The sequence below is a fragment of the Vanessa tameamea genome, chromosome 10 (assembly GCF_037043105.1).
Source record: "Vanessa tameamea isolate UH-Manoa-2023 chromosome 10, ilVanTame1 primary haplotype, whole genome shotgun sequence".
In the NCBI taxonomy this organism is placed as follows: Eukaryota; Metazoa; Arthropoda; class Insecta; order Lepidoptera; family Nymphalidae; genus Vanessa; species Vanessa tameamea.
In genome coordinates this window covers 8,405,895-8,418,665 of record NC_087318.1, presented here as the reverse complement: position 1 = coordinate 8,418,665, position 12,771 = coordinate 8,405,895, and the positions used below count along the sequence as shown (strand labels likewise).

Genomic DNA, 12,771 nt, shown 5'->3' with positions numbered 1-12,771 from the left:
TCTCTTTTTATTTGCGATTTTCCTTTTAGTATTCGAATAAAGAATAAATGCAACGCCAATGTAAACTAAATACTATCAATATAATATTGTCTATTTTTATATCAAAGACGGATATTTACATGTTTTACGAACGGAATCATAACATACGCTGTACCACGCGGTTTCACGCTCGATACATTTTGATTATACACGGCCATTAAATACAGTTTTCCGTATTTATTACAACTTCGCTCCTTCTTCAAAAGAGTCATAAATTGAATTTATTTAGTTAATATTATCGGAATAAATGTATCCTAGTATAATTATATTTCGTTACATTCAGCCGTGATTGTTACTTATCTTTATTAAATACATAATATTAGTACAATAACTAATTAGCCTCGACGCTGAATCTGATCAATTTATTGTATTGTTTGTTAGCAATTATTTCAACAGAAATTTCCTTTAAATATATTTTATCAATGTTAAAAGTAATGATACACTAGAAAACACAAATGTTTTAATACTTATTATTATGACGACATCTTTCTGATCAATTTTCGTCACTCCTCCGTGCAATATTTATATACAGGGCACATTTTTATAGTGCGCAAACACACTGTGTTCCTTCACTCTCCTAATCGACAGGCGAAGGACCAACAGTTTTGACTAATATGGAAGAGTTACTTACTCAGATTTTCTGTGTGGAAAAACTTACTAGTTTTATTTATTTCATTGGCCTATAGGTTTTAAACCAAGGACCTAGAGTTATGCAGCCTTATGAGTTAGCCGCTAGAACAAAGAGGCAGTCAAACGAGTCCAGGCTACTAATAACAGAGCTGATACATTCATTACTTTGTATTACTCTTGACAGGCGAAATATTTTCACTAACAATAACTTTTTAAATATACAATATGACGAATGATATGCGAGTGGCAAGTAATGAATGTTCAATCAACATACGATTATATATATTTGACATAATATAAATAGATACTGTCAAAAAAGACTGTTTCACTGGTAATATTGTTTTACCTACAAGATATATTTACAAGAATATGCGCTCTATCTGGTCACTGACCTCCCAAAAAATTAACATGGCGGGTTTAATAGAATAATCACGAGAATTTCACGGTGTTGACTTTGTGAAGAAAATTATATATGGAAATGGAAACTAAAACAAATAAAAGTCAGTCAAACGAGTCCAGTTTAGTCACATACGTGTACGTTTTAAGTCTGTTTATATTTTCGGGTTTTGTTTGTCTTTCGATTCGGGCATTTTTCAGCGCAGACCCAAAGCCCACTCAGTGGGAAGGCAGTGAATTGGACTATTTGTAATAATGAACATTTGAGTCCAGGTAAGCACAGGAATTTGTTATTAATTGGCTCATTACTGGGCAGGTTTCGGTGATTTCCTCAACTGCGACACATGCGTTGCTTAGGTACAAACAGAGGACAGAAAGAAGCGATGCAGCATGGAACCGGCCGATCGACGGGCGCGCTCAGTCCGCACGTATATAAAGCGGCGGCGAGCTAGTCGTCGGCCAGCGCGTCGGCCAGCAGCGCGGGCGGCGGCGGCAGGCCGGGCTGCAGCGTGACGGCCACGCCGCGGTTGAGCGACACGGCGGGGTACAGCGCGCCGCGCAGCCCCGTGAAGGCCACGTCGCCCTGCGGCACGTCGTCCACGGCGAAGCGCAGCGTGCCGCGCGCCAGGTCCAGCAGCACGCCCACCGTGCAGCCGCGCGCGATGCCGCCCGCCGCGCGCCCGCCGTGCGCGCCGCCGTGCACGAACCACGAGCGCACGCCGTCGATGTACATGGCCCAGCCCAGCGCGTCGCTGCCTGCGGGCGCGGGTGCGGGAGTGGTGAGTGGTGCTCTATCGAGCCGCAGTGGACGTTACGCGGGTGCGCATTAGTACAGATCTACAGTGTGCGGGGCCCACTCACCGAGCATCTTGTCCCTGGCGACGTCGGCTCGCGCGATCCCGAAGGCGGGGTCGGCGTCGCCGTCGTACTCGTCGATGCGTAGACGCCAGTAGTGCAGGCCCCGAGCCAGCGGCTGGTCGGCCAGCGCCACTCGCGGTTGCCAGCCGCTGGCGCGCGCCACGAGTCCGTCTGCGCCGATGGCCAGTCCACCCTCGGCACTGGCACATCGGGCGTCCCAGGTGAACCACGCCACTAAAAAGGAGATCTTTTTAATATTGCGTGCTAAAGCGTTTACAGAGCAAGGGTTGAAATAATCACAGTTTCCTGTGTGGTCAATTTCTAAAAATACATAAATAATTTTCACTTTTCAATCATGCTGGGAAAGTGACGTTGTCAAACCCATGAAGTAAACTATTTATTTATTTAAAATTCTTCACATGCGTACTTCACAGGCGACTCATTAACTATATTCAACGTACAAGCTTAGACTGTTTTTTTTTATGTTAGAGGTGGCAAACGAGCAGGAGGCTCATCTGATGGAAAGTGACTACCACCGCCCATGGACATCTGCAACACCGGGGGGCTTGCAGGTGTGTTGCCGGCCTTTCAGGAAGGAGAACGCTTTTTTCTTGAAGGTTCCCAAGTCGTATCGGTTCGGAAAAACCGCCGGCGAAAGTTGGTTCCACAGAGTGGTTGTGCGAGGCAGAAAATGTCTTAAAAATAGCGCTGTTGTGGATTTTCGGACATCTAGATGGTGCGGGTGATATTTGGAATTTTGACGAGATGTCCGAAGGTGAAATTCAGCAGCCGGGATTATTCCGAACAATTCCTCGGAACATTTCCCGTGAAAAATTCTGTAAAAGATGCAGAGCGATCTCTACGCAAAGCCAAAGAATCAAGCAGATCGGAAAGGGCTTGATCGTCGATAATTCGAGCCGCTCTACGTTGGATACGGTCAAATGGAAGGAGCTGGTACTGGGGAGCACCCGCCCAGAGGTGAGAGCAGTACTCCATGTGTGGCCGAATTTGTGCCTTGTAGAGTCTTAGACGATGGGCCGACGTGAAATACTGTCTTGCCTTGCTGAGCAGTCCGAGCTTTTTTTGATGCCAATTTAGCTTTGCCTTCCAATTGACCGCGGAACTGAACGAGGCTCGAAACATCGACGCCAAGTCTTCCGATACTAGCTGTGGCGGCTAACGGAATGTTCTCAAATCGTGGAGATACGACAAATGGTGTTTTTTTAGCAATTAACGCGCAAACTTGCGTCTTTTTGGGGTTGAAATGGACTAGGTTTAGCTGGCCCCAGTTCGAGACTTTATTTAATGAAGACTCGATTTCAGACACAAGTTTGTTCCGGTTTTCTTCGACGTTTTCCCGAGAAATATTAGCACGGCCGGTGTATGAGGTGTCCACGGTGCTGTCGTCTGCATAGCAGTGAATGTTACTGATTTGCAACAAGTCATTGATATGCAGAAGAAACAGAGTGGGTGATAGAACGCAGCCTTGTGGAACACCAGCATTGACGAATTTTAAGTCAGAGCATGCACCGTCGACAACGACTTTGATGCTCCGATCTGCCAAAAAACTGGTAATCCAATTGCATAATTTCCCGGGAAGCCCATAGGAAGGAAGCTTGGAAATAAGCGCTTTGTGCCACACGCGATCGAAGGCCTTCGCTATGTCCAGACTGGCTGCTAATGCCTCCCCCTTGCTCTCAACTGCTTCCGCCCATTTATGAGTCAGGTAAACTAGAAGATTACCGGCTGAGCGACCCCGACGGAAACCGTACTGGCGGTCGCTAATCAGCTGGTACTCCTCTAGGTACCGCAGGAGCTGGCAGTTTATTACCTTGGAGCCATTACCTTGGAGAACAAGGAGGTGATGGCTATAGGCCTATAATTGGACGGGTCTGAGCGGTTGCCCTTTTTAGGGATCGGATGCACCAAAGCAGTCTTCCAGGAGTTCGGGACGACGCCGAATGCATAGGATTGCCGGATAAGACGCGTTAAGACCGGCGCCAACTCGGGAGCACAAGTCCGTAGCCCGATTGGAGAGATGCCATCGGGTCCACTCGACTTATGAATATCCAAGGAAAGAAGTGCTTTACGAACTTTTGCATTACGAACTTCGAAATTTAACCTCCGGCATCGTGGTATCACACTGCGGGATAGTTGGTGGTGAATTTCTTCGGTCATCCAGAGTCAAGTTCGCCGCGAAGAAAAAGCCTAAAAGATCAGCTTTCTCCTTCGCGGTATGGGCCAATGACTCAGCGTCCCTGTGCAAAGATGAAAAAGAGGGCTGACAGAAATTCCCTAAGACAGCTTTAGCGAGAGACCAGAACGCACGTGTTCCTGAAGGGAGGCGCACTAGTCTCTCGCCAATTCTGCCAATGTACTCCGTCTTCGCCTTAGCAATCACGTTTTTGAAGGACCTAGAGGCAGAGTTCCGTATCTCACTCACCCGGTGATGTCTGTAAGCCTATAACTTCGCTGTACGGTCCCTCCCCTGCTCCATTAAACGCCTTCACACGTGCACTGTACAGCGACGCATAATGTAGACCGTCAATTGTGCACACCGTCTCCCGACCGCAGTATACCTCCTGGAAGCGATAAAAGGTTTGTGAAAACAAGGCAATGCTGTGTTCTGATTTAATTGCTGGGTGAGCTAGTGTCATTACGAATAACAGACACGAGGAATATTACGTAGTGTGATTTGCGATTGGATGAGATAGCGCATTCATTGTAATATTTCAAAAGTTAGTAATTATTAAAATCAAAGTCATGCCTCGCTTGTTAGCTTAGCCCGACTGCAATATTACACTAAATAAAAAAACAAACACTATATGTATTACAATGTAAAAATAATAATCGATATAATAATAGGAGCTCACCCGGAAGGGCCCCCCCAGCCCGTCGTCCAGCTCGAGCACGTACCCGCGCACGGCGCGCGGCGCGTGCGGCGCGCGCCACGCCAGCGTGCACGAGCAGCCGCGCGCCGCGCACGCCTCCACCGCCATCTCGGGCGCGCCCGGCGCTGCGAAACACATCTCTATACTAGCGCTCTCTGTCGAGTCCTCCAGGCCGCTTTCGGCTGTGGCGACCGATCACGATGATCAGGAGGATCGGATCTCCTTCCATTTGATTATGAAATCTCAATTTAAATCCGAAACGACCGAAACGAATGTTCATTTTTTTAAAAGTATTTCGGAATTTCCCATTGGCAGGACAGTGTTAGGAGTGGTTCGTACTCCTTGCACTGACAGTGTCTATGAGGAGAGGGATCTTATCATTGCGTGACATAAGTCTCTACTTGTATGCATTCCCAAAAAAAAACATAAATAAATAATATATATGTTCACTTTATAAAAATAAAAACAATTACAGGTTACACGCTAAGTACGTACGTAGTATAAATAGAGTGTGTGTTAAAGATAGTGCTTGGATGTCATAAATTTTTCCAGTTTATCGAAATACACTTACTGATAACTGTGGGTACAGTTTGTGAATCATTATTATCATATTGCTTTATTATTGTATTGATTAATATACGTACCTAACGCCTATACCAGAGTTTGGGGATAAATTTAGTATAAGCTTCATCTATATGATTTGTTAAATCATACCTGTTTGACAATTCGCCTGCAAGGTAGATGACCCCAATGTTTACCTACACTTATATTATAAAAATGTGAAAGTAATTCTGTCCGTCTGTCTGTCTGTTAAGTTTAATAAAACTTAGCCCAAGGAAGGACGTAGACTACATTTTTTATATACGACGGATAAGACCGAAGATAAGGATTATGTGAAATTTTTCATTTTTGTTATATTTCCTAATTGTTTAGTAGTAGTTGGTAGTTAGACATACTTAACTTAATCTTATCAGATGCTTGTCTGAAGCGTTAATAATGTAGGAAAAATAGTTTTTAAGTAATTGTAATGTTGTGACTATTTTACCCGCTGTTTTCATTTCCTTCTCTGGAGCTGCAGTCCAAATGTTAGCGAGAATAAAAACAATTATATAAAATAAATAAGCTTGCAATCTTTGTCTTCGTGTTATAAAGTAAAATATTTCTTTGGACCAACTCACGTATACATTCTATGAAGTTCATCGTCTTTACAGTGCGTAGTACGGGCTCGATGTCCAGTGTGAGCGCGGATGGAGCGGGCGGGGCGTCCAACGACGACCGCAGGCCCGACGTGGTGTCCTGCGCACGCGCAGATAGAATCCTACCCACCTACGGGTACGAAATCGATAAAATAGCCCTAATTAAAAGTGTATGCTTACTACAAATTTAATAACTGAAAATGTGTTGCATTTATAGTATATTCATTATTTTCTATAATAAGTACATTGTACAATAGTAAAAAAATGCCCGTGGGATGGAACGCATTTCAATTTGGAGCTCATTAAAAGAATATATATGTATATATAAGTTAAATAATTAAACAAATAAGTCGATCCGAAAGAAAACAGTAAAATAAAAGGGAAAATTGCCCATTGTTGTGAGATAAAATTTCTGGCCAAGCCAGAATCATAATCATGATTTACTGGTGTTACGGTATTTTTAAAAAAGGTTAGGAAACGGTGGGAGGCGTCTCTCGTCTAGGGAGACACATACATCAGACAGGGTAACAACAACGACCGTTTACAAAAGAATAGCCTAAAAAAAATCACAAATATCAAGATCTTACTTGGAGAAATGCTGCATGATCTGATTCCTTCAAGGCCTCTATCGAGAAATGTAGTAACGCGGTCGCTTCGCGTAGTTTTTGCGCGGCTTGTGAGGTCAATGAGCGCATGTTGGTGACGGCTTGAGATCTTGTGTTACGAGCTGCTCTTATTAGCTCATCCCGTCTTCTTTCTATTGCTCGGGTAATTTCTGCACATGCTTGATCTATTTGCACTTCCAGTTCCTCGCATGACTCCTAATTTTATTTATTCATATTAATTCATATTTTAATGTAATTAAAATATATATTTTTTTATTTAAATACTTTATTGAACACCACAAAGTAAATGGGACAAAAGACAGACTTAATGCCTGAAGGCATTCTCTGCCAATCAACCTTTAGGTCAAACAGAAAACCATGAAGGCGACATGTAATAATTGACAAAACATAACAGTATACATATAAGACGATAAAAACAAACATACATACACACAAACTATATGTAGTATCAAATCATAGGTATTTTAAAACAAAAAACAAAGAATCAGCCCACATACATATGTCCTACTGCTAAACAAAAATCTCTTCAAGAAGTTGACAAAAAATACCAAGCTGTTATAGTACACACCGGTAATTTATGTATGTGACTGAATTAATTTACCACATTGCTTTTCTTCATATAATATATTATTTTATTATAATAATTTCTTCAATAAATATAAAAAACAAAATCTTTGAATCGATTTGATCTTCTAACTTCGATTATGATTCTATTCATTGATACTTTTAACTATTTTAGTAGTATAAAATAGAATATTTTGTTTTGTTTTACTTACATTAATTTTATCTCCTGATCCTTTGACTAGTTGGATGTATTCAGTCATAGCCTTAGCTTCTTCAGACAACTGATGTAGTGTTTGTGATAATTCAGTCTAAAACAAATTAAATATAAATATAAATTAATAATTTACAAAGATTTTTATAAGACTTAGTATAATATGGCTAGATATAGTATTGCTTAGCATAGGTATGTTAGTACGAAACAATGGTCTAACAAATGCCTGTGATAAAATAAGATTATAGAATAACGGGCTGAAGAGTCTGACCTTTACTACCATTTGAAATAAAAAACAAAAAACATATCTTAGGTGACATTTTTAGTTTTGTTTTTATAGGTCTATAAAGCTCTTTTCATATTACTGATTGTGAAATTAAATTTGTCCAAAGTAATTTAGTACAGTGTACATATAATGCTTTTATGGGATTTCAAAAACATTAATATAAGATGAATTTACCCATTGTTACTCCTACACATTGGTGGACTACTATCCTAGTTTTTTTCTCTCGGTGGTAAATTCAATTTTTTTTTTTTTAAATTGTGTGTATAATGTAGGGCCAATGTTATTTTTTATTCTCAAAGTATGTAGTTTTAAATACTTAAAGGTTTAACAATAGAAAATTACATCAAGAGCAACTTTGAGTTGTACTATTTAAATATTTGTTGTGTATGTTTATTGATAAAATAAGCATTACACTAAAGAAAATAAAGAATCTTATCTATGTAAATAAATAAATACAAAACAAAAACATTCATATCAGGAATGATATGAGATGATAGTAATTAATTATATCAGACACTATCAGTTGTGTAAGCAGTTAATAATGAAAATTGAAGATATTATTTTGTCAAAATCGTTTGTATAATGGAATATCACAAACAGTTAATGCAAAGGAATTAAATTTCATACCCAACATTATAATAACTGGTATGACAATTGGATTTTGGACAAATCTAAGAAGCATAATTATTATGATGTCTACCTTATGTGCCCTAGCTGCACTGGATAATTGCTGTGTCTCATGTGATGAATGTCTCTCTGCAACACAACTTTGGCAAATTGGAACTAAACAGGTATTGCAGTAAAGGATAGGTGTAGAGCCATGGTCGTTACATGTAGTTCCTAATGCTCTCAACTCATGTTGTGCAAGAGGCCCTCTCGTGGGATGCCAGGCGTCTCTGCAGCTTGCACAATACCGAACGGAACACTGCTCACAACGCACTATAGCTGCCCTTCTTTCTCCTTCGCACATTTGACATGCTTCTTCAGCAGGAGGTGTCACACTGATTCCGCCAAAACGTTCTACAATGGTTCGCATAACACGAAACGGTGGAAGGCCTTCTGCTCCATTATCATCTAAGTATACTTGCTTATTACAAAGTGGACAGGTAATGCTAAATGCCGCTGAAGAGTACGCAGTGGCAGCGGTGGCACCTGCGTAACTATTGGGTCTTGATCCACAAACAACACCACTATCGGTTTCACTCGAAACAGATGCTTTATCAGCTTCCTGATAATCAGTCGTCACAGTCGATGTATTGTCTGTTTCATGGACATGAGTTTGTAAGCCCACAGCACAAATACGACACAAAGCATGGCCACAAGGAAGGAGAACAGGTTCTCTATAGAATTCTTTACATATAAAACATCTCAATTCTTCTTCCATTTTCGATCGTATAACTTAAATAAATTGGATATTAATATAAGTACTTTTTCAGGTATAAAAAATAATTTACTAAATTAAATAAAACATTATTGTACTGCATTTTTACTTAGATGTTCACATTTCAAATAACTGTCGTCTTTATAGTCGTAAACATAGTAAATAAATAATATTAAAAAATACAAAAGCGAAACATTAAGTTCACCTGCAGTCACAAAGGCACAGACAATAAAATTTAGTGTTGCATATCGATAGACTATCGATAGTTAAGGTGTAAGCGATACTATCGATAATACTATCGATAGTATCGATAACTTCCCATGAGCAATGCTATTGACACTATCGATAGTTTTGCAAAAACCATTACTTTTAACCTAAACTATCGATAGTATCGATAGTTTTGTGCTATCGATAGCCAGTAATTTCCGATAGTATTACTATCTCAAGATAAGTAATTTAAACTATTGTGTATATTTAAATAAATGAAAATAATTTACAACAATATTTGTTTCTAGAATTAAGACATTTGTGCGGAATAAAGAATTTTTTTTTGTTTTTGATTTATGAATAAACATTATAAATACTCATAACATTAAAAAAACTTTTAGGAGGACGGTGGCATTACAATGATACTTTTTTGTAGTAATCTTGAGTGTAGCGATTAGAATACATTACAAATAGCTTATTTACATTAAAAAAGCAATACTATCAAAAAATCGCTGGCTATCGATAGTCCAAAACTATCGATACTATCGATAGTAGCAATAATATCGCTACTACCAATAGTATTGCTTACAGAGAGCTAGCGATAATACTATATATAATACTATCGATACTATCGATAGTATTGCCACTATCGATAGTATCGATAGTATTGATCAATACGATACTATCGATAGTACTATCGATATCCTGAATAGATTTAGAGGTCAACTATCGATAGTCAACTATCGATAGTTCTGCAACGCTGCAATAAATTATCTACTCAATCAATCAAAGCACAGACGTACATATGTATTTAATAATGGTAGATATTAGATAATTTAATTTATTCCTATTTTATTTTGTTACTTATTTTTTATATCCACCTAAGGAATTAAGGATAGACTTAAAAAAACTTCCTAGAGTTACTTTTTTTTTGTTATATTTGCTATCACAGGTAAAAGATTCCATAATGGTTATGTGCAAAGTCTTAAAATAATATGGTTATTACTTGCAGGTACAGATTGTGAGCAATGCCATATTAACAGCAAATATGTTAGACAAATCAATGATTAAAATATTGCGTGGGAATAAATATATTTAACTTAAAGAATCCTATCTTAAAGAAGCTCTTATGAAGTATTATCATTTAATCGAGCTAGGAGTGCAAAACAGCTTGCATATGACCATACAAGTACACTAAAATGGTTTAATTAATTTTTGTATTGGAACATAGTCAATTATTTTCATTTTACTCATGTAACTCTTAGGAAAATATTTTATAAAATATGTGGCTGTATAAGGTATGCTTTATCGTTTCTTATTTTTTGTTTTAAAAACGTTTTGACACTGACAAGCGAGATATCGTAAATAATATAGTTTTTGTTTATGTGTTGATAGCGGTTAAAATGTTATGAGATTACCAGAATAAATTATGCTTAATTGAAATGTTTAAAGCCAAAAATTTGCTAGAAATAGACACTGATTTCTAATTGGAGTGGATATAATTTAAATGTATAAGATTTACTTTTTTATTTCATTCAACTAGATTAGATTTTATACCAGAAAAGATAAAGATAAATTTTAACAAACGATTTTTTTTATAAAGATTTTATTATGGACTCAGTTTTGTCATCAGACGATAGCTGTGATCATGATTTAAAGAGCTTAAAAAATCAGTTGAGCGGTTAGTGTAACTATATATAATTAATTTATTTAATATTCGGCAAATATTACTATCGTTAAAATTATTATTTACTAGAACAAGAAAATATATTGACGAAATAATAGTAAAATAATGTGGTTTTTTTTATAGAATTTGGTCTAGATGAAGATAATTTAAGTAAAGAAGAAATGATGGATATACTTAAGGCACTTAATTATTCAAAGGCAACAGTTCAACCAGATCAACCACCACAAAAAGAGGTAAAACAAATAATTTGTATTATTTTAATTTTTGTTCTTAATGTATATGTATTATTATAAATAGTTGTATTATTTGTTTAATTTATGTAGAAGGAGGAAAAACCCGGCATCACTCCACCCAAAATAATGACAAGACGATATTTAAATGTGAGAGACAGACGCATGCCTTGGAGCCTTATTCCCCATACTTTAGCACCGGCCGAAAAAGCTAGAACTCTTGCTGTATATATAAAGTTAATGTCAATAAATTCATACCGCCAAGCAAGGCAGTCATCAAATATGACTGCTTGGTCTCCGCCCATCCAAATTGTTGAGTCAACTAGAATACAGCCCCATAGATCAACAAGAAGTGGTCGTTCTGTTCCACTGTATGCTGATTATGATGATGACTCATCAGACTTTGACTGTGTGATCACCAAATCGAAGAAAAGAAGGGTATCAAATACTGACCAGACGGATACATGCATTAAAAAAGGATTAAGCTTAAAGCGTAAACTACAAAAGGATGAAAATATTAGGCCAGTCAAAGAAGCCAAAGTCATACATGAAATACAAAGGTCTGATGATGAAAATAATTTAAAAGTTGATATTTATTCAATAGTTGATGACTGAAAATGATAAATAGAATTTTTTTACATAATAACTCAACTTATGCAAATACTGATCATTTATAAAATTGAATTGTCTTTGACAAAATACTCATAAATAAAATTTGTAGCAATGATTTAAACTTTATATTGCTCATAAAAGAAGCAAAATGTAAATAGTATTTGCACAAATTATTTATTTCATTTATCAAATATACTAGTTTAGGTGATAGTCAAAAAAAGAAGAATATTTATTTTTTGTGATATTTATAGAGATAGATAAAGCAAGTTGTATGTTAGAAACGCGATGTACACTTCTGCAATGCACAATTTCGTAAACAGACAGTATTGGCTTTACATTAACATGTCAGGCAGAATTTACAGTAAACTGCAAAACCTCGTTCAGAGAATTGTAGCTAGACAGTAAATTGTTATAAAAATACCTGGAATTTAATGTAAAAGAAATTATTATTTTATATCGAAGTGTTTCGTTTCGGTTCTACTATCATCAATGAGCAATTAAGTTCCGTATCCATTGCAACTTTAACTCAACACACTAAATTTGGCGTGTTTTTTTAACACGCAATGTAAATGAATACATTTGAAAATATCGTGTTTAATTTCACGTGCGGGGCAACGTATCCAATATTGCTGTAGACAGTGTTGATACACTATGAATGATCGATATTGAAACCAGGAGGTACATAATACAGTGTAAACTATATAACGACACTCAAGAGACTGTGTGTATTTGGACGTTATAGAGAGTTGTCGTTAAATGGAAAGAAGAAAAATCTGTATTAGAAAAAGAAAAAGTTTATTACAGACTAGTGTTAGTAATTAAATAAAACAATTCTTATTTGAACGCTTTTGACGTCTTTTGCTGCACCAGTAGTTTTGTTGTATTTTTTTTACTTATACATAACGGTGCAATATTGAGTGCGATTTTGCTGCTTCTATAGCTTCTTTATGGGCATAT

At 37.6% G+C, this 12,771-nt stretch overlaps 2 protein-coding genes across 2 annotated transcripts; one reads left to right on the top strand and one right to left on the bottom strand.

The window, feature by feature from the left end:
- Positions 1-561: 561 nt before the first annotated feature.
- On the bottom strand, positions 562-9,291 carry LOC113403905 (E3 ubiquitin-protein ligase TRIM9). Its single transcript, XM_026644555.2, has 8 exons — positions 8,398-9,291; positions 7,413-7,508; positions 6,598-6,831; positions 5,993-6,140; positions 4,797-4,939; positions 4,367-4,505; positions 1,927-2,157; positions 562-1,821 (listed from the first exon to the last, which is right to left on the bottom strand). The coding sequence occupies exons 1-8, from the start codon at positions 9,079-9,081 to the stop codon at positions 1,514-1,516; spliced, it is 1,983 nt and encodes a 660-aa protein (XP_026500340.2). The 5' UTR covers positions 9,082-9,291; the 3' UTR covers positions 562-1,513.
- Positions 9,292-10,633: 1,342 nt separating this feature from the next.
- On the top strand, positions 10,634-12,418 carry LOC113403931 (uncharacterized). Its single transcript, XM_026644601.2, has 3 exons — positions 10,634-10,966; positions 11,096-11,205; positions 11,296-12,418. The coding sequence occupies exons 1-3, from the start codon at positions 10,897-10,899 to the stop codon at positions 11,815-11,817; spliced, it is 702 nt and encodes a 233-aa protein (XP_026500386.2). The 5' UTR covers positions 10,634-10,896; the 3' UTR covers positions 11,818-12,418.
- The last annotated feature ends 353 nt before the right edge of the window (positions 12,419-12,771 follow it).

What these genes read in the sequence shown, in the direction of transcription:
- LOC113403905 (XM_026644555.2), bottom strand. Translation starts at nt 9,081, where the DNA reads ATGGAAGAAGAATTGAGATGTTTTATATGTAAAGAATTCTATAGAGAA. An exon ending in AGGCTTACAGACATCACCGG is followed by an intron (nt 2,158 to 4,366) that starts GTGAGTGAGATA and finishes TCTCCTTTTTAG; the next exon opens with TGGCGTGGTTCACCTGGGAC. An exon ending in CGCCAGGGACAAGATGCTCG is followed by an intron (nt 1,822 to 1,926) that starts GTGAGTGGGCCC and finishes CCGCGCCCGCAG; the next exon opens with GCAGCGACGCGCTGGGCTGG.
- LOC113403931 (XM_026644601.2), top strand. Translation starts at nt 10,897, where the DNA reads ATGGACTCAGTTTTGTCATCAGACGATAGCTGTGATCATGATTTAAAG. An exon ending in CTTAAAAAATCAGTTGAGCG is followed by an intron (nt 10,967 to 11,095) that starts GTTAGTGTAACT and finishes TTTTTTTTATAG; the next exon opens with AATTTGGTCTAGATGAAGAT. An exon ending in ATCAACCACCACAAAAAGAG is followed by an intron (nt 11,206 to 11,295) that starts GTAAAACAAATA and finishes TAATTTATGTAG; the next exon opens with AAGGAGGAAAAACCCGGCAT.